At 39.6% G+C, this 21,995-nt stretch overlaps 1 protein-coding gene across 2 annotated transcripts in view; it reads right to left on the bottom strand.

The window, feature by feature from the left end:
• The window catches only part of GRM1 (glutamate metabotropic receptor 1), a 411,831-nt gene extending 390,093 nt beyond the window's left edge, over window positions 1–21,738 (bottom strand). For both annotated transcript variants that reach the window (XM_043457395.1, XM_043457396.1), the window contains exons 1-2: window positions 21,646–21,738; window positions 19,177–20,191 (exon numbers count right to left, since the gene is read on the bottom strand). In XM_043457395.1, the coding sequence (XP_043313330.1) occupies window positions 19,177–19,876 (700 nt within the window). In that variant the 5' untranslated portion in view covers window positions 19,877–20,191; window positions 21,646–21,738. The remainder of the gene's footprint in view (window positions 1–19,176; window positions 20,192–21,645) is intronic.
• Between the last annotated feature and the right edge of the window lie 257 nt (window positions 21,739–21,995).

Below are 21,995 nucleotides of genomic sequence, written 5' to 3'. Positions count from 1 at the left end.
ATGCATATCTGATAATTCTGATATGATAACTGAAAAGAGCTTTTAGTGCTACATCTTCCAAAGGTACTACATTTTACCATGAGCTTATTAAACACTCAAAATTCCCCAGATGAAAAGTTGTTAAGGGAGGCGAATTATATGGCACCTCCTTCTTTCTCTCTACCAATATATTCTGTGCTAACTCTGAAAGGCATCATGTTTCCAAAGAAAGAAAAGGGATTCCCAACAGAAACTAACCAAAGTAGAAGATGCCATACCACACAGTCACCTTATTAGCCTGTGTGTATATACATATGAATTTTATTGAATTCTTAATATATGCCAGTCATTATCTCACTTAATCCCATGAGAAGTAAATGCAATTGTAATCTCAAGTTTTACAGATCGGAGGAGTGAGAGGGTTCAAGTGACTTGCCTAAAGTCGCAAAGCTCAAATGTGACAGAGATGGGAAAAGAAACATTTCTAACTCCAGAAACTACCTCTTAATCACAAATCTTCCTGCTTTATACACACACTTTGTATTGTGCATCTGCTTGAACACTAGTTTCAAACACAGGATCCAAAAATGCAAAAGGTCAATAGTCCCATTGATAAGCCAAAGTCATCAGTATACTTCTCCCAGGAATGGAGGGTCACATTGCTCTGTTACAATTCACAGATTTTATGAACCCCTACTCAGAATCCTAGCTTCTCACATTTTCGGGTTCATTCAGTCCAACCCCACCTAATGCCTGAATCCTCCTACAACAGTTCAAGAATCTCACAAACATGTGCCCATAATCACACTAGGGACCAAACAAGAGAAGATGGATTCCACATGAACTAACACTACACTGGAAAATCAATTGGCAGTATGTACATTCTACTTTTGAGAATGAGTCAGTTCAAAGCATTATTAAATTTAAAAATGTAATGAACTTCCAGGACTAAAGCCCTAGAAATTTCCAGAGAGAATTAAAAACATCCTTCCCCTGTGCCTACTGAAAAATATCCCTTGTTTTTAGAAATATAGGTATATTTGTTTTCTTTTTTTTTAACTGAAGGATTTTTCTGGACACACACACAAAAGACATGTGTTTTTATCATCATTTCCAGGAGTTACAAATCTGAAGGTTTTTCAGAAGTATCGGGTATGCTTTAAAGCAAATCTATATGTAGCCACCTGGTAATATCTCCCTCTGCCTGTCCTACAAGCCAAACAGGGGCAAGCTTTAGTGTGGAATAATCCTTTCTAGAGACACACATTTCAGAAGATGAAGAGCAGAAAGGAAGACTGAGAATGCATTTATTTTATCTTTTCTGAAGTGGTAATGGCCTGGGCTTTATGGTCCTCCTGGTTGACTAGTACAGGGATGTTGGATACAATATGATTTTTTTTTTAAGATATCATCTGACGCATGGAAATACAGTCTAGGCCCTGGTTGCTTACATTTTCCTTACTCATTTAAATAGGACTTCAAATGCTGACACTCTCTAGCCCCAAGTTCCTAAACCCGTTAAGTACTGCCTCGCCTTATTATACAGATCGTATCATGGTCAGACACTTGGAATGACACTGACACTAATCTGACCCTGTATCTGTCATTTTTTAACCTGTGTGACTCAGAAAAACATTTTTAATTTTTCCAGAATAATAACAGTACCTAACTTACAGGATTATTGGGAGGATCAAATGAAGTAATATATATAAAACTCACAGCACAGTGCCTGGCACACAACAAATGCTCAATCAATGGTACTGACATCATTATTATTTTTCAATAAAAATAGACATTTAAGTCATATTAGTGTTTATAAGTAGAAATCAGCAGTCAGATGGTGGGAGGTTAAAGGGTAAGCAACCAAGCCTATAAATCAGATAAGCATCAATTGTACCATAAAGATTAATCTTTCTTGGCACATTCAGGAAGTCCTAAGCCAGGTTTATGATAATTTGAGAACGGTATTAGTTACTTAGGGCTGAGTTAACAAAGCATGAACTAAGTGGCTTATGTAACAGAAGTCTATTATTCTAAGTCCAATATCAAGATGCCCACCGGGTTTGTTCCTTCTGAAGGAGAACCTATTCCATGCCTCTTTCCTAGCTGGAACTCTGATATTCCTCAATTTGTGGATGCATCATCCCAACCCTATCTTCATCTTTACATGGCATTTTCCTTGTTTGTATGTCTCTCTGTTGACCCAAATTTCCTCTTTTTGTAAGGACATCTATCATATTGGGTGAGGGCCCACCCTAATGATCTCTTCTAACTTGATTATCTCTGTAAAGACCTTATCTCCAATTAAGGTCACATTCTGAGTTCCTGGGCATTAAGATTCAAGATTTTTGAGGGGGATACAATTCAACCCAGGGTGGGGCGGAAAGAGATACCACAAAATGGGAATTATATTCAAAAAAAGCTTGGAAGATATGCTTTTTAATATAGGTTTTTTTTTTTTTTCCCTTGGGCCACTCAAAAATGCAAGAGAAAACATGTTGTAAACTACTAAGTTTGATGCTTGCGTCAGGATGGCAGAATGAATCTTTATCTCTTCATAAAGGTAAAGCATTGTTGGTTTTCTTTAATATATTCTTACAGAAACAGGAAGCCAAAGGTTCCCAACATCATGTGCTCTGCTAAGTCACTTCAGCCGTGTCCAACTTTTTGCAACCCTGTGAATTGTAGCCCGCCAGGCTCCTCTGTCCGTGGGATTCTCCAGGCAAGAATAATGGAGTGGGTTGCTGTGTTCTCCCCTAGGGGGTCTTCCCGACTCAGGGATTAAATCTGCATCTCGTATATCTCCTGCATTGGCAGGTGGGTTCTTTACTTCTATGCCACCTGGGAAGCCCTGCCAGCCAGCCCCAAATGCCAATTTGATTACCTTGTAACAGACCACCACTTGGTTATTCGTTCAACATTAATCCAGTACTCACTTGGTCCTTGAAACCCTGTCAGAACTTACAAAGATTTGGAGGAAATCTAAAATAAGATACATGCTGTAAAAAGTGTTTTACTTGCTTGTGAGAATATGAATGTATGTTTCTTGCTTTGTTTGCCTTAAAAGTTATGGGACAAAGTCTCTAGTGAATCCAGAATATGTGTTCCCTAAGGTCAATTTCCAGGAATTCTTGTATGCTATTAAGGAGTGACATAAAGGGGGATCTTGTCGTGCTTCAAGGCTAGGTGTCGAGTGGAAATATGCCTATCAAATGACATCTTTCACATGTAAGACAATTTACATTTTTAATTAAGTGCTATCCCCAAAGATTACAGCTATTCTTCTAGATTAAGGCTTGGCCCCTGTATGAATGAGCAATAATCCCCAATCCAGTGAGTACCAGAGTAAATCCTACTTAAATAAATACAATGGAGAAATACACTGCAAAAGGCAGAGAACACAACCTTCGCTATGCAGAAGTGAATCAAAGTTATCCGTGCATGATGCCAGAGGGGACGGCAGCTTTGGGTGACAGGTGGCACGCCTCTCTGCCAAGAAGAAGGCGTTGCTCCTGGCAGTTTTTTTAACTGAGGCATGTGACCTCAGTAGTGGCATTTCACAGCTGAGAAACCAGCTTGTAATATGCTTTTTGCTTCACTGAGAGGCGGGCCACATGTCCACAGAGGCCGCAACTCGAGCTGCAAAGCGTTGTAATGAATTCTTTCCACAGTAAAAATCTTTACATTGCTAAGAAAATGTAAATAGAGTGTGTGATTAATAACGTTTTGCCAGACAAACAAGAAGGTGGCTTCCCTGCAAAGGTGTCACAGTCTAGCACAAGTGCTTCAAGGCGGGGAAAAGGACCAGAAAAATGAGTGGGCAGGAACAGTTAAAAATAAGTCCCTATTCATCACCCTTTGGTAGAAATTTGCAAAAAGGGGCCACACTATTTTGGCTAAATTAGCAGATGAAGGATAAGTTCAAAAACTCTGACACTCTCAGCACTCTGACATCTGCATCTACTTTTCAGGTCAACTGTTTCACAACTCCACATCCTTTCCTCATCCTCTTCTCATCCGTGCTCCATCAGTGTGGCAATAATTATTTTCCTGTCTCTCCTTCTGGACCATAAGCAATGACAGGAAGTACAGAATATTCATAAAGTCTGGAAACATAGACATTATTGTTTTGCTGTAGAATAATAAGAATATATATGTATATTCATAGATACCTTTTTACTATAAATAAAATAGCTGACAATTTCTTATGGGTATTTGCTGATGTCGCCAAACTTGATTAACCTCTGCAATTTAGATTCCTTTTTGATTCCTGATGCCTAGAAAACTACTAGATGATTAGCAGGATCAGTATTTGTTGAATAAGTGAATTAACCGGTTGGCTCGTTGATACAAAGCTGGCGTTTGCCCTTCAAGGTAACAGAAGAACAAGATTGGAGAGTAGGAAGAGAATATGAAGGTAAATGATGTGGAGATGTTTCAGGGGTTATAGAGAGCAAAAGCTGGGCTGCAGTGAAAGTCTTTTCTCTGTGTGCAACCTCAGCTAAGTCACCTAATTCTTCAAATCGAGGACTGAGACAAATGTTTCCTTCAATGCAAACTCTTATCATTCTAGATAAATGGTAAATAGAAGTGATTGCTTATAACTTTGGGGGAAAAGCAGAGGCCAGAAGACAGTTATTAATAATTAAGGGCGGCTTCCCTGGTGGCTCAGTGGTGAAAGAGTCTACCTGCCAATGCAGGAGGAGACACAGGTACGATCCCTGTTCTGGGAAGATCGCACATGCCGTGGAGTAACTTAGCCATGCACCACAACTATTGAGCCTGTGCTCTAGAATCTGGGAGCCACAACTACCGAGCCCACATGCTGCAACTACTGAAGCCCATGATCCCAAGAGCCCATATTCCACAACAAGAGAAGCCACCACAATAAAAGACCAAGCACCGCAACCAGAGAGTAGTCCCCACTCTCCACAACTAGAGAAAAGCCCACGATAAGCAACGAAGACGCAGCACAGCCAAAAGTAAAACAAAGAAATATTTTTTAAAAATATATATGTATATTCATAGATACCTAATTTTCTAATATGGGCTTCCCTGGTGGCTTAGATGGTAAAGAGCCTGCCTGCCATGTGGGAGACCCAAGTTCAATCCCTAGGTTGGGAAGATTCCTTGGAGAAGGGAATGGCTGCCCACTCCAGTATTCTTGCCTGGAGAATTTCTCGGACAGAAGAGCTTGGCAGGCTACAGTCCATGGGGTTGCAAAAGAGTCGGACATGACTGAACGACTACCACTTTAACGTTTTCATTGTATAACGCAACTAGCTATATTTATATGAAATTTTACAGGTTCAAAAGCGCTCCATATCAGTTCATATGAACCTCATAGAAGGCCTGGAAGAAAGGCACTCCTGCTCCTTTATAGATGAAACCACAGACTTTAAGTGCTGCCTTGATTCATCCAGAGTCACGTGGGTAGCCAGCGGAAGTGAGCGAAACCCTGGTCCTCCTGCTCAGAACACTCCTGCGGGAGGGCGCTACAGGGAATTCTGGTACTGAACACTACTATTCATCAAAGGGAAGACAATGAAAAAAATACAACCACTTGAGGATTTTAGCTGACAGTAAATGTAGTGATTTTTCCTTAATAATTATAAAAGTCAAAAGTGGTGAAGATGGATATTAATTAAGAATTTACCCAAGAAACATACAATTAATTGGATATGTTCTTTGCTTTATTCCACTATTATAAGAAAGAAGCACACACACAAAAAAACTTATTTATGAAGAACTTGGTAACAATCAAAGGCTTTCAAGGTTGTTGGTCCTTAGAAACAGAATAATTAGTCTACTGTCTTATTCCATTTACACTGATGGGGAGTGATGAAAACTGAAGTGAAACTGCAAGCTCTTAAATCATCAAACCTCTTACTCAGGCAGAAAAGGGGACTGAAACAACCCTCCCCACTTAATTCAATTAAACAAATATTTATAGAATGTCTTCTGTTTGTAAGTCACTGTTTTAATTGCTGGAGATTCATCAGTGAAATTAACAAAACAAAGAACCCACACTCTAAAAATGTACCTGTCATCAAGGGATATAATCTATTGGGGCAGGGTATTCTAGTAAGAGAATACTTATATTTAACCAAAAACTTGATTAGCTTCAATGCCACATTCAACAATTCTTCAGGCTAGTTAATGCATATTTAAAAAGCATTGATTGTAAGAAATGAATGAATATCTTTAGCATAATTTTCTATATATGCACCACATTTTAAAAGTCATTTTCTTGCCCATTTCAGGAAGATAGAGTATTGCCTTGAGACATGTGTAAATGATTCTGAAGGAAATAATTCATAAACCATCATAGTGCATTGCCATATGATACATATTATCAGAAGGTGCTTCCAGAGGTTCCACCCCAATTGTGGTAAATGGACCAGCAGTACCAACATTACTTGAGAGCCTAGCAGAAATGCAGACTCCCAGGTACTGAATCAGAATCTGCAATTTATCAAGTTTCCAGACGATTCGTATACATGCTAATGTTTGAGAAGCACTGCTCTAATGCATTCCTCTGCACCCAGAATAGCCTAAAAATAATCTACTAAAAAGGAGAATATAAGCACTTCAAAAATTAATCATTCAATCAACTTTTTTTCAGTTTTTAAGAACTTGCTTCTTCCCAAGTAAAATTTTACTTTTAAAATGACAGATCAAGGATATTGCATACTAAGCACTTCTTTGGCTTGTACCAACATAGAAGAAATAATGAAATTTGCCTTTTCATGGTTTCAAACCAGCATATATAATCAAAAGCAAAAGGCAAGTCATGCGTCCCATATATTAACACATAGGCCCTCCCTCTACACTGTGATTAAATGATAGTCTTTCCTAGCAGGCCTAAGAGACATAGGGTCTTTTTGATGTCTCATCCTACATCAGACAATTATGGTCTGGCAGGCACATGATGAGAACACCAGGAAAAGTTAGGAAAGGGGTGAAAAGCAAGCTACCTATCCATCTGTCACTGAACAGCCACTTTATAAACATATTTATCTTTTCCTAAGAATAACAGGGGGAAAGGCTGTTGCAAATTCACAGAGGCACAGCATCCCTACTCAGTGCTCATCATGGAAAAGAGAGTGTTTCACCCGCACATAGGCCCTGCCAAAACCAGGCAGGGCGTATACATGCACAGCCACATAGCAGACCCCAGAAGGCACAGAGAAAAAGGAGGGGACAGCAATGGGCAGAGCATCCATGAGCCAGAGGAAGGCGTTTGCACTAATCTGAAGGCGTATCCTCCTCCTCTGGTACATGATCACTGCTCAAAAATTCTTCTGTCACACTGAACACACAAGAAACTCTTCTTCCATCTTTAGTATACTCAACTGTGCATGTAACATAACCACCCAACCTTCTACAGTTTAAGAAAACCTCTCAGCCTCTATTAATATTTCCTAACATACGGTAACTTCAACAGGGATTTATATTTACGTTAGAGTTCCTTTCATGTATATGTGTGTGCATGCTCAGTCACTTCAGACATGACCAGCTCTTTGTGACCCTAGAGACTATAGCCTGCCAGGCTCCTCTGTCCATGGGATTCTCCAGGCAAGAATACTGAAGTGGGCTGCCATGCCCTCCTCCAAGGGATCTTCCTGACCCAGGGATCGAAAACGCATCTCCTGCGTCTCCACTTTACCGCTGAGCCACCAGGGAAGATTTTCATGTACATGTGTATGTATTAATACCCTCATTCCTCTTAAAATAAACTTGAGTGGTTTTGAAATTATAAAAATTATAAATTATAAAAATATAAGTTATAAAACATTTTTATATTTTATAAGTTTATAAAAATGATAACTAGTGCTGCTGAAGTAAGGTGGAAGATGCTAATGTCTACACATATAAACTAAACATTTTCTGTGCTTGAACATCAAGTTTAGGTTTGAGCTTCCTGGTAGACAATGAGAAATAGGGGAAATGCAATATCCTCATTACCATTTAAGATGAAACATGTCAATTCTTGGAGGGAAAGAAGTTATTTCATCATATTAAAGTCTAAAATGAATTGACAGTGGGTTTTATATAAGGGGCATTGAACAACATAATAATATCTTCAACAGCAAGAAATGTGAAAATTATAAAACTATTTTCATTTACAATTCTTGTTCTGACCATTAGGAAACAAAAAGGGATAGTATTAAAATGCAATTTAGAAAGTGCAATTATTTAGGAAGAGTAAATAGAGTTAGGTATTTGGTATTATGGAAACCTAATATATGCAAAGTGGTTGATAATCATCTCTTAGATGATATTTTTAATTTACAGTTCCTTCATCTGGCCTGTGACAGGAGTTGGGTAAAGTGTAATTCTAGGCTATGATCTCTGGTAAGCACCGAGTATCCTATGTAATTAACTAGAGAAATATTCTGGTGTTTGGATATTGGGCCAGCAGGTGGCCAAGATAATGAACTGCTATAAAAGCCGAGACTCCTTCCTTGTATCTGGGGTCTATACACTACTGGAAAGAATATCAGAACAGCATGAACAGACACTACTAGAAGTCATAGTTCCCAGTAACAGGTGGATCCTCTAAAAACTTATTCTATGTGTGTTTGACCTATTCCCTATCTTTTCTATCTGCCTCACTGAATAATAGAGAAAACAAAGGTTACCCCTTCTTTGCTCTCCTTCCCCAAACTTAACAGCACCACCACCCAGAGGAAAGTCCTCTCCCATTCAAGTGTGGTGCAACCACAATTTCATCTTGCTTCCTCAGCAACTTTGCTTCATCAATTATCTTCAAATTTTCCTTTTCTACCACTCTTTCCCATCATCCTTTAAAACTGCTTAAAACTTTCTCATCCTAGAGACTGCTTCACTTGGAAGTGCATGTCTGTCTAGGTACCATCCTGTCTCTCCCTTTCCCATCTCAGGCTCTGGGAACAATGTTGTACACCTGCCATCTCCATTTCCCCCTGGCCTCTGCTCTTCCACTGGATTTAGAAACTAAGAGATTCTTGAGAGGCAGATACAAGGAAGCCGTGGAGGCTGCTGGTATGGAGAATCATTTCTATAGCCCTTCCTTCCTTGTCAGCTCAGTGACATTTGTCACTGTTCTCTTGAAACTTTCTCCTACCCTGCCTTCTGGAGTGTCTGACTCTTTCCTGGTTCTTCCTCTTTCCCCTCCTAGCTTTCTGACTGTCCCTTCTCCATCCCCTTTCTGGATCCTCTTCCTAATTTTAACCGTTCTTAAAGTTCTGCCCTTAGCTCTCTTCTCTTTCCCTCTATATCCCCTCTGTTGGCAATTTCATCTACTCCTGTGGTATTAGCCACAGCAATTTGATGACAAATCTCAAATCTACTTCCCTTTTCAGATATTTGGCCTATGAGATCTCTCAACTTTATTGTCCCATAGTTACCTCATACTGAACCAGTCCAAAACTCATGTTTTCCCAGTCTGTGCTTCCTCTTTTCTTCCCCATTTAGTTGTATAAAATGGAAACCTGAGAGTCATTCTAGACATCTTCCTTGACCCTCACAGCCAATCAGTCACTAAATCCTAATCTCCCTAAAGCTAAAAAGCTAGTCACACTTCTGTCTGTTACCTCTCTAATTCATGTCTACTCCTATGGTTGTACTGAATGGTAATCATCACATGGTGAACTTCCTGACAGAGTGATTATATATAATCTATCTCTGGGCATCAGTGACTATAGCAGGGGGCCTGGTTCAGAGAAGAAGCTCACTAACATTTACTTAATTAAGAGAGAGATTTGAAAATGTCTTCTTTTTTAACCTACAGAATAATATCTGTTGACCAAAAAGTGAAATAGTATTATATACATATTTATCCAGGAAAAAGTGATATTATTTATCATAATTTGTTTTCACTGTCTTGATATCCTCAAATCATTTGTTAAATGCTACTGTAAACAGTTCCTTCTCTTGAACATACTGTTGGCAATTCATCTACTGATCTTTTTGTTCTGCCCTTCATAAGGTACAAATTATATAATGTGTTAGAGCACCAAAGAGAACAGAGGACACTGCTTCATTGTATCCAGCAACAATTATAGAAGGACTATAGAATAATCAAATAGCCAAGGGACTTTCACTTAGAACCACATGCTATGGATGCAACTATTATGAAGGAAATAATGAAAAACTGAATGTGCTACTCAAAGTTAGCAAATTACCAAGATATACCCCCTGCTCTCTTTATTTGCATATGCTCACCCCAGTACATTTCTGTATTTACTTCATGCAGGCTCTCCTGGGCTAAGGACATCTTATTTAAGGTTTGAATGGCCTGATGAGAACAACAAGATCCGACACATACAGCATATCTGATCTATACACAACCCTGTCTCATTCCATCTGCACAGTAAACCTAAGGGATTTTCTGTGGACATTTTTACCCTGATGGCTCTCTAAATGTGGCTGATTCCAAGAAATCTTTGTGTCAGTTCTACCCCTGACCCCTGAAATCCACCTGTACTCATCCTTTTTTAAATCTTCTCATCTTTCTTCACCCTTCAGCATCCCTGGTTACTTGCTATAGAGAAGGCACTGCAGAGTTGTCTGAGCAAATGTGATCTCCCACTCTTGACCACAGCCCTCACAGGGATGGAATATTTCCTTCTTTCTTAAAACAAAAAAGTCCTCTTTCTTGGTCTTTATTTTCTGCATTGAAGGGGCTGAGAGGAAAATGGCACATTTATAATCCCCTCAGCTAGAGTTTCTTGAGGAGTAGACACTTTAAGCTGGAAGTTCATTTTCTCTGAGAAAGGAGCTCTCTTACAAGCTGGTAACAAGCACAAATATAGAAATAGAGTCGCTCAGATCTAGAGAAGAGATCAGATCAAATAAAATAGTTTGATGCAGATTTTCCGGGGAAATTTGGAGAGCAGGTGAGCTGGAAACAAGAGGAGTTAAGGAGGCTTGTATTGTTCAAAGCCTTTTTGGTGTTTAAGAGTTTAAAGCTAGAAGAGTCTTTGGTGAGCTCAAGGTGCCAGGCTGGACAGAGTGCATGGGCTGCTGAAGTGAAGGCGAAGGACACAGGATTGAGATCAATGATCTATGAGGAAAAGTATCAATGGGTCACACATGTGAATGCTGGGATCACCCAGGAGTATTGAAAGGAAGACTCTCAGCAGTGAGAATGAGTTTCCAGTGATAGAAGAGTCTCTTGGAAGCTGCTAATTGACTGCAGCAAAGTTGGGAAGAACACAGCTGGATTGACTGATATAAACCTCAACAAAAGAGAGGAAGAGAGGGTGGCTCATGTGATTTAAAAATTAAAAATCAATCAATCTTTGGCTTACGAAAGTATCTCACATGAAGTTGAATTAATCCTAGCTTTGTTACTAATGAATGCTATGGTCTTAGGAAGGTCATTTCGGGCTTTTGCTTTCTCATTTGCAGCATGAGAAAGGTTCCTAAAACCTATAGCACAAACTGAATATTTATCTTAACCATAAACTGCATTTTTTCATCTTTTCCTACTAAGTTTTAGGATTAAAAATCTTCACCTTATTAACTGATTTCATGTACTTCTTCAATTTTCTTCAGCTAAGAAGGGCTAACTGATGGCAGTTTAAGAAAAACAGATGAGGGTTCATTATACACACCATCTCCTTGTTCTCTGAAACACTGCTGTGAGGCAAATGACATGGTAGTGATTACCATTCCCATTTTATACATAAAACTGAGATAAATGTATACTATTTTCATAGTCTTTTATCCATTTGTTTTCTAAGTGTTTAAATGTGCTTTCTGGAACCCATAAGCCTTTAAACACCTATATATTTCTGTTTCTTCCACAGACTAGGGGACCCTTAGGGACAGTAGTAACAATAATGAAATAATCATAAAAATAACTATTATTATTTTAATTTATATGTTCCAAGCACCAAGACCAATGTCTGACACATAATAGACAAATGAATTTATCAATGAATAAGTCATATGTTGATTAGAAAGCAAATAGAGTTGCTTGGCAAACAAAACAATGCTCCCCCAAATTGTCTTGTGTTTCAACTGCCAATTAAGACTTTTATCTTTTATTCAAGATAACTGCCTTGAATCTTCAATTCATTGGCCATGAAGTAATTAAAATAGATGATCTTAAATGGATAAATGAGGATATCTGATCACCAAGTTTCTGCTTGCACCAGTATCCCTCACAAAAACATTACTGCCATATTTGAACCTCGATGTCTTAAGTTTAAGAAAGTATATCTTCCCATGAGACTGAAGAAAATTAAAATTATAATTTTTCATGAAAATTGTCATTTAAAATGTGTAGACATTTATAGAAGGCAATTAAGCATGAAAAATAAGTAGAACTTACACACATAAAGTACATAAATATTTCCACATAAGTTTAAAATCTAATGATAGCTCTTTAATGGATAAGACAGCTACATCATTTTGACAAGACTTTATGTCTCAGCCTGACTCTGATTTTCAACTACAGCTTCTCTGAAAACTGACAGCCCTCTCCTACTGAGATGTTGCTTCCAATCTAATATCAAAACAGCATGCACTATGAGTTGGTTTTTTCAATGGTTGTAGGTGCTTACTAAACTATTGTCTCCTCGGCTATGCTTTCCCTAGCCCACTGTGGTCTTACATGGCATGATGAAAATATGGCTTCTGACAAATCTCTTTATGATGACACCACTCTAGCCACTGCCCAGAAAGTTATTAAAAGTCCATAAAAATTGTCATTGTATATTAGCTCCATAGATCACTAGGAGAAAAAATTTTAGTGCTTGAAGAGGACTGGCAACTGCCAAGCCACATGACAGAAACACAAAATAGAAGTCTCTATCACCATCTACCCTATGCCTGCCAGCTACTTATGAAATTTGTTCCAAAGCAAACAGACTCACAGGGTGATAGATGGTTTGGCAGAAGATCCAAAAAGAGTTCAAACTTTCTCGAAATAATAAAAATACCTTCTTTTTTCATCTTTAGATTTCACCTTAATCCTTTGTACACAGTACCTGTTAACTAAACACTGATGAAATAAGTTAAAAAATGGCTTAATAAGTCTAGTCAATATAGAAAAAATGACAAAGACAGGAACTCAAAATATGGCAACTTAGGGCCATTTTCTATAAGAATGTGGCTTTTATGTTTTTCAAAAGGCTTTAAGATCACCACTGTACCCCAACACATGTAACAATTGGGATTCATAATGATTAGTTCATATATTCAAGAAAAGTTGCTATTAAACCCAGCTTGCTCTTTAAAAGATGTCAGGGAGCTATATAATATAATTTTCAAAGACCACCTTGTAACAGGTTTAAAACGTAAAAGGTCGGAGTTTAAAGAAATCAGATCTCAAGTACTCAGTCAGTCAGTCAGGTAACCAAGGCTCTGGGTCCACAAGGTTTTCTTGGACATGAACACTTCATTAAAATCACAAATAGGGCAACTTATGAATGTCCCTGACTTTTCTTTTGTCCAGATAACCACTCTCACTAGTAACGTATGTGCTCTTAGCCAAAGTTCATATCAAGCTGAACTCTTAAAATCTAAATCCATGTCTTTAAACATAAAGAATCATGGTTTTGAAACCTGCTTATTAGAGGCCTATTGTTATTGTTGTTGTTGTTTAGTCGCTTCATCGCGTCCAACCCTTTTGCAACTCTACAGGCTATAGTCTGCCAGGCTCCTCTGTCCATGGGCTTTCCCAGTAAGAATACTACAGTGGGCTGCCATTTCCTTCTTCAGGGGATCTTTCCAACCCAAGGGTTGAACCCGCATCTCCTGAATTGGCGGGTGGATTCTTTACCACTGAGCCACCCGGTAAGCCTGTTAATTACACCAAAATTCTCCTGGTCCTTCAGAATTGCAAAACTGAAGGTATCTTTGACTCTTTGTCTCTAACTCTTTGGTACATGAAATCCTCCTATAAAGTATTCCTTTGAAGTATTTTTATTCTTCCCAATTATTTTTAACAGCCTAGTATCTAGAATTCTACAAATGTAACCTTTCATGGCTAGTTTTCTTCCACGTCCAATGCATCATCCCTACACATTTCAGAAAGAATTCACTTTCTTTAAACTACCTTTGAATCATACCAAACTGTGCTTTGATATTTCTTTCTTGAAATGAAAACTCTTTGTCTCAGGCTTCAAGATTCTCCATTATTTGTCCTTCATATCGATAAAGACTCATGGAATCACAGAATAAAAGGACCCACATTTGAGTTGTTACCTTTGTTATTAATTAGTTCCTGGCCCACAATCTCCACTCCAGCCAAGCAGACCCACTTATTTTACCCCCAGTGGGGACATTCTTCCTACTGGCTTTTATCTTTTACAAATGCCATATTAAAAAAACTAATCAAAATTCCCTTTTCTCCAGCTTTGCTTCTAGCTAGTTCCACTTACCGGTATTTTCTCTCAGTGTTCCCTAAACGCATATAAACTCATGTTTCTAAATGTCTATGCTAATACTTTGCTTTTACTCATTTCACATGTGCTCAAATCATAATCCCTTTCTAGAGCGTAAAGAACTCAGTAACTGAAACCAAGTATTCAAATATCTTATAAACAGTTTTTGGTATAGTAAATTTTTATTCAAATTGTAAATGTGCTGTGATGATTTTCCTACTTTTAAGTTATTTCTTTATCTTATAAAGTGGTATAGCATGTAATAAAAAAATCTTACTGTCAAGGGAATTCACAACAGACTAAGTGATCACCAGAGCAGCAGTTTGTTGGTGAAGGGCTATGGGGATTTACATTTAACTCTCTCTTACTCAGTTTTAGCATATATAGTCAAATCATGACAAAGCCGGGATGCTAAGATGAATTAAATTTTTAAAAAATTCCAGAACTTATTGATAAGGCAGATTTAAGCTAAAAATTTTACATTTAAAGGAAACAAAAACAAAGTCTTACTCTTAGAATAATAATAATATTATTAAAAACTGTTCAAACATGAAAGAAAGGAGATGTGGCCTAGTAGCAGCACATATTTTTTAAAATGACTTTTGGATTATAACTTATCTAAGAACTACTTGAGTTATCTATGTTATTAATGGAACTACAATTTAAATGTATAGGTGAAGGAACTGGTGAGCTATGGCATAAAAGAGAGAGAGTTCCTTAACACCAAATATGTCATGGAAGAGAAATTTGAATTGTTTGGATAATTCCCAGTAGTTGACAGAAATTTCTACTGCTAATTTCTAATGGGTGAAACTCTGACTATGAATTTAAGTCGTATATCATTCTTCAACTCTCATTAGAAATCCCAATCACAACTAGGAAACTTAGAGCACTTTTTGGCAAAAAATGTAATAGTGGTGTTTTAAGATTGTTTAGTTGGTCAGCCTAAATAACTTTTTAGGGCATTGTACTCCTTATCTTGTGATAAAATAGAACATTTATTAAGGTGACTTAACAGTGAAATAGGTTGGAATCAAGATAAGAAAGGTATAAAGAAAGTTGCTGGTGTATAGATAGGAAATACAATATTTAGTAAAAATAAAATTCTTGTAGGTCATTGCATTAGCTAAAGTAACAGTTAACTGATGTTCTTATGATTTATGAGGATTTTTTCTCTGATGCCATTAGAATTTTAGAGTGTTTTACATCAAATAGAGAAAAACTTCTAAAAAGATCAGATTTTGAAAAGAAGCCAAAAAAGGCAAATCTTATACTAAGTGTAAGCAAATGTCCAAAAAAGTGCACCACAGTAAAAACATAACTGAAAACAAAAGGGAAGAGCAGCATCACTAAATCCCTTACCACATCAATACTCCCCTGGCACTCTGAGACAAAATATTAGGAGAAATGAAATGTATTCATACAAAAAAATAACTTTCTGAAGCTAATATTCTTTATTAGAACATTCTTTATCAGACTCATTCAAAGCTTTGAATTTAATCAACTGGGATAATTTTTAAGTATTGTTTTCTAAAGTTTTCTGAAGTGATAAATTTGGTTTTTGGTGGGGAATCTGCATTTTATCAGAAGGACAGAATACAATGTCCTTGGCCGAGATAGTCTTCACAGAAGTAGGCTATTTTTGTATTCTGTGATTAGCATATTTAAAGACACACATTCCAGGTGAGCAGCTTGCTCCAAAGTACACTCCATTTTTCTTTGTGGACAAGGCTCTATTGCTTCAGGGCCCTCCTTTGATCCTATTTCAATATGCCTCTCAGGAACTAATCCTGAAAAGACTTCTGGAGAGCCCATTTCAGGTAACTTCATGTGAACTGATCCTCTTTTTATGTCAGCTAAACTGACAGTTGTCATGAATAGAGGACAAGTGTGGCACAAATGACATGGGAGAAGATTGAAAGTATGTAAAAGAATGTAACGACTGAATTCTACCTAAATAAAACAAAACAAAAGCAGAAAACATCTCCAAGCTTAACTTGTATATAAAGTAAAATAACGGAGGGATAGAAAACTTCTGAAAGAATAGGATGCTTCATCTATGGTTTTAAAGTCAATCAATAGTAACCATACAAATGAAGGTACTCATCTAGTCATCTAATACTTTTGATGTTAACTATACTAGGCTAACTTCTAATAAAAGAAACTGTGATGATAAATCGATTAGAGAATGGCTCATTTAGAAAAGAGAGGGGAAGGTCACTGGAGGTCCCAGAATTTCTAAACTCCAAATTGCTAATATCCAGACAAACTAGCTTTCCTCCTGAATAGTGCCCAGATGGCAAAGACAGCACAGATATGTGGTCTTAGCTGCTTTTTGACAGAAAACTGTCACCAGGAGGTGACCCCATCAGTCTGAAGACAGGAAAATTACTAAATGATGCAAGAAAGTGCCTGCAGGCCAGTACACTATGGGTCCCTGAGAAGCAGGAGGGCAGAGCCTCAGAAAAAAATAAATTTTCAGTTGGAGCTTATTCAAAGGATGCTGTTATATTTTTTCACAGATAGAAGAAAATAAAAGCAATTTAGCTTCCACTGATATTATATCTAATAAGAGAGGAAATAAATTATCTTTGAGAAGAAATAAAATATCATATATTAAAGGCCAGGTGAATGCCATCATTTCTTGGTAATAAAATAGACACCAAAGTTAGCTCTGATGCTGTTCTTTGAACACAATCCAGTCTGGAATCAATTATTCTAATGCTATGGGGACATTAGCCCTACCACACAACACAAGTCAGAAGGCAGAGAGGAAACAAAGTGATCCAAACTAACACAAGGGTGGAATTTTAATATCAACCTTGCCTCAACAAAATTGGCAAAACAAGTCCAATTAATTTTCCAAAAAGATAATTCTAGTTGTCAGAAAACAACCCACTATAAACAATTATTTTAGCAAAATGATGCAACTGGAAAATATATTGAAGAGTGGAAGGGGGGGTCTTTTCTCTACTATTGTCTACCCCCCAAATAAAATGACATAATAAAATACAGAAAATAAAACTACCTTGTAAAAATGATAAAGTATTACATCTTCTTGAAGAAGAAATTTACACTTCTAATATCTATAATCAATTATTTAGCTCATTTGAGGAAAAGCTATTAAATAATTAAATAAATCACATTCAATCTACATTTTGCAATTCCCTGTTAGATCTCTCTAATGCTGATAATTAACACATTTTGAACTTGTGCTTTAAAGATGTTCCAGCTAAGCACTGGAGGAAACAATGTTAAACAACAAAATGCAGTACACTAACATTAAGTAAAAAATGTAATGAGTTTGCATCCAAATTTAAATCTGTGTCTTAAAAGAGTAATATAAGATTTTGCTGAAAAAGAGATACACAAGTTCACTAAGAAAAATCCAGAGTCAGAAACAGGAGTCAGTTATGAGAAGTCATAATATTGCAAAAGGAACATTTTTTTCCCCAAAATTAAAGTCTTAAATTATAATGTACAATTCTACATAATTTTTGTTTTTCCTAAAAACTCTGCTCCCTTTAAAGTATCAGTTTTCATTAACATAACCATATCACCACTTCAGTAAGAATGCTTCTTAATTTCTATATCAGACTTCACACCAGTGACTCAATATTGTGTACCTTGTTAAAAGAACATGAAGTCATACCTATGGTCTTTATATTAATAATCTGATATTAAGAAATATGAATGCAGCAATAACCTCAAGATTCTCTTCCATATGCCAGCATATACACGTGAGTTGTCCTGGACATTGGTTTGTAACCTGGGACTCAATTTCCCTTTAAACCTGGGGGAGTTAAAAGTAAATGACTCAAAAGTCTCATTTTATCCAATAATGAGTATAGGGTAAGGTGAGAAGAGTAAAGAAAAGTTATATACAAGAAATTATTTAAGAATTCATGTCTGTAAGATTGTATACATCAAAGTTTTTAGCCTCAGGTAAAATCTATTTCACTTTTAAAAGCTATTTTAAACCTGATATCTACTATCATTTTGTTAGTAATTTATAATTTGTCTAATTCTAAATTCTAACAAGCAAAGTCATTGTGTTAGGAGAAAAAAAAAACAAACTAGAAACCAAAATTCAAATCCAAGAGGTCATCAGTGCTATTGCTCATAAAACAAGATAATCCTTGGGGGCAGTGAGGACATATGGATCATTTTAAGTAGGAAAAATTTCCTATTAAGTAGGAAAGAATAATATACTATTTAAATTATTAATTTTTCCTTTGTACCTATAAGGCACCCTAGAATTTAAAATACGTATCTAGTATATTGAGGAAGATGACCTCATTAACCCAACATTCACAGGTAAGTTTTAAATGTGTAAGAAGGGGGCACGCCAGGACAAAGAAGCACCTTCAGCTGCTGAAGACAAGATAAAGTTTTCAAGTCCAATTTAGGGCAACAGCAGTTTGTTCTCTGTTTTTCTAATCTCTCCTATTGGATTAGTCTATTAAGCATGGAAAACCACAGCCAGTCATTTAAGGGTAGTATAAAGGGGCAAATAAACTCTGAATACAAGGAAAAGCAAATAAGTAAATCCAGAAACTACAATTTGGCACTATTCATGGAGAGTTGGGTGTCTTTTTGGTTCCTACTACCCCCAGAAACACCAGGGGACAGTTTTCCTGCACTATTATTATAGGAGAATGAGGACTAGGCAATGCTTGGGTGGACATGTACCGAAAAGGGTAGAGTCTGTCCTACGGCGCTAGAAATAAACAGGAATAACACTATGAACCCAAGCTCACATCTGTGCAATTCTCTGGTTTTCTTGGTACTTTTCTTCCCCAAATGCAATGCCTACCTTCCGTGTGGACTGCGGAGACATAGGTCCAATTGTACCGCTTGACTATGTCAAGCATCGCCCTTGCCTGCAAAGTATCGGAAGGGACCACCCTCAGGAAGTATTTGTACAGAGTTTTGTCACTCAGATCGATGCTGGTGGCAGAGTACGCGATCTGGGGGATGTCAAAGAGCTGCAGCAGGTTCTGTACTTGAATGGCGACGGAGCTGGAGCCGGGGCCGATCACGCCCGCAATGGGCTTCTTAGTCCTGCCTGGGGGGAGGGTCTGACCGTCCGGCAGGCAGCGGTTGAGCCCGTCCCTGTCATCTCGAATGGAAATCAGAGAGTCCCTGATGAACTCAATGCTCTGCTCCAGAGCCACAGAGGAGTGCCAGCAGGAATCCCGGATCTCACTGCCCAGAGTGATGTTGGGCAGGAGGACTGGGTCCGCGTTGATCTTATCCAAAGTGTGGAACATGGCCTCCACCCTTTGGATGCCGTACTGCTCCCTAATCTCCCCACACTTCCTCTCGGGCACCTTCTCGGCCGGAGGCTGGTGATGGACTGAGAAGAGGGCCCCGATGATGACATCTCCGTCCATTCTGGCCACGGAGCGCTGAGATGAGGCTCCCGCCAGCATCACTTTCCTGCCGGGGCCTCTGGGGAGTAGAGTCATCTCCAAAAAGAGAGTTGGGAAGAAAACCAAGAGGAACCGGACCATTGTGCTGAGGACGCCGTCCAGCCCGCCAGCCGCGTGCCCACGCTGGTCCAGCCAGCCGGCTCTGCGCGCTCACAGCGTGGACCTGACGCCCGCCTCTCGCCGCTCGGTCCAGCCTGCCAATACCAATCTTCCGAGGACTTCGGTGTCTGCACCCCCGCCTCCTTCCCCTCCGCCTCCTCCTCCTGGCCCTCCACGACCACCTTTACGCCTTGGCGGCGTCTCTAGAGGAATTCGAGTCCCGTTTCTTCACTGATGCATCAGGGTAAACTGAACAAGGGTGCCATGGGAGTCGTGGTGGCTGTAGTGAGCTGGACGCTGCAGACAAAAGAGGAAGAAAATCAAAGCTCCCTTATCACAGGACCTGTGTTAAAGCTCTACGGTCAGTGCTGGTTTATTAGGTGCCCGGCCCATTCCATGAGGGGGGCTGGCAGGACATCATAATATCGGCTGGAGGGACAGCTTGAGAGACAGCTCTGGTCAAGGAGGAAGGTGGTCGTTCTGCCCGTGTTCTCCTCCGTCCCGCGTCCTGGGAAGCGCAGAGCCCCGCCGACCCGCCCTCGCCTGCACCTTCAGGTCTCTTCCAGGTCCCCAAATACCCTCCCGCTGACAGACTCGACGGGGAGGAGGGAAGCGGAAGAAGGAGGAGCTAGGACTTCCGACCTTAGAGAACTTTCCAGGTTTGAAAAGATCAACTTTTTTTCCCCAGAAGAAATTTGGAAACTCTGTCATTATGAAGGTGGAAGCGCTACTTCCAAATAAACTCGAACCAGGAGGGCACGTTTTACTTTAACTTTGAGGGGCTGAAGAGACCCTAACATACTACCCAAATAGTAAATATAAATTTGCCAGCTTGAGGAAATCCATATTAGTTACTAAGGCAACGCCTGGTAAAGTCTCCACATGTCGGATTTTGGTACATCGCCCCCATCCCCCAGAAGTCATCTTACTGTAGACTTTGGGGTGGGGGGAGGGTACAGGTCGGGTAACTAGTTTCCCTGCGACCCACGAGCGAGGGAATGGAGGGGTCCCTGCACTTGCCTACATCAGGACCTTTGGCTTTGCATAGTTGCTAGAAAGGGAACAGAGGGGAGCTTCCGGGTTGCTCCCGCGGCGGCGGCTGAGCCCTGCAGCCTTCAGAACCCTGGACAGTGCTTGGTCAAGCAGCCGAGACAATCTCCCGCAGGGCCGGTTGATGACCAGCCAGTTGCAATTCTTTAACCCCCACCCCCACCTCTGCCAACCCTCGACTTCTCTCTTTCGACCCCCCTCCCTGCGTTCTTTACACACACACACACACACACACACACACACACACACACACACACACACACACACACACACACACACACACACCCCTCCTCGCTTCCCCTACACCCCTCCATCCTCATTCTCTTCGCCTCGCAGCCAATGCTCCTGAAGGTATATTCAAACCCTACCGCTTCGGGGACAGAGGCGCCAAATCTCAGCCGCCTGCGGGGCTGAAGTTGGCTCTCTCTCTCGTCCCTCTCCGGCTCCCTTTTTCAAGGTGAGAGTCGGACGAGAAAGGAGCTAAGGGAGCAGGCGGGGAGAAAGCGCACACACAGAAGGTGAGGCAGGCAAAAGAAGAACGACAGCCCAGGCATCTATGGGTCCCGACGCTTCCCGGGGAGGCAGGACTAGAAGCAAGAAATAATCGAGGATGCCTCTGGGACGAGAAGGAAAATCCCATAGATTGGGACTTTTTTCTGCCACAGTGGGTGGATTTGCCCCGCCGCGAGGTGTCTGCTCACCTGGGTCTGCTTGAAGAATTTGGACTTGAGACGTACCTGAGTCCGGGTAGACAGCGCTGTGGTCCCCGGGCCAGAGCACCGCGGCTACGCGCGGTTCGCAGACGCCTCAGCTCTAATCCAGACGGTGCAAGGATGCGATCTGGGCTGTACACTGGCGCCCTCTTTCTTCAGCACTATTTTACCGCAAGGAAAAAAGAGGGAGGGGGGAGGGAAGGAAAAAAACAAAACAAAACAGGTCACCCAAGGCTTGTCTCTTATTCACGCATAAAAACCAGTCATTTAATGGAGGAGTGGGGGGCAAAAACCCAGAAATAAGTAGAGAATATTAATTCCTTTACTACCAGAGCGTT

This window comes from Cervus canadensis, chromosome 33 (assembly GCF_019320065.1).
Source record: "Cervus canadensis isolate Bull #8, Minnesota chromosome 33, ASM1932006v1, whole genome shotgun sequence".
NCBI classification, from domain to species: domain Eukaryota; kingdom Metazoa; phylum Chordata; class Mammalia; order Artiodactyla; family Cervidae; genus Cervus; species Cervus canadensis.
This window is presented reverse-complemented; position numbering and strand designations above follow the sequence as displayed.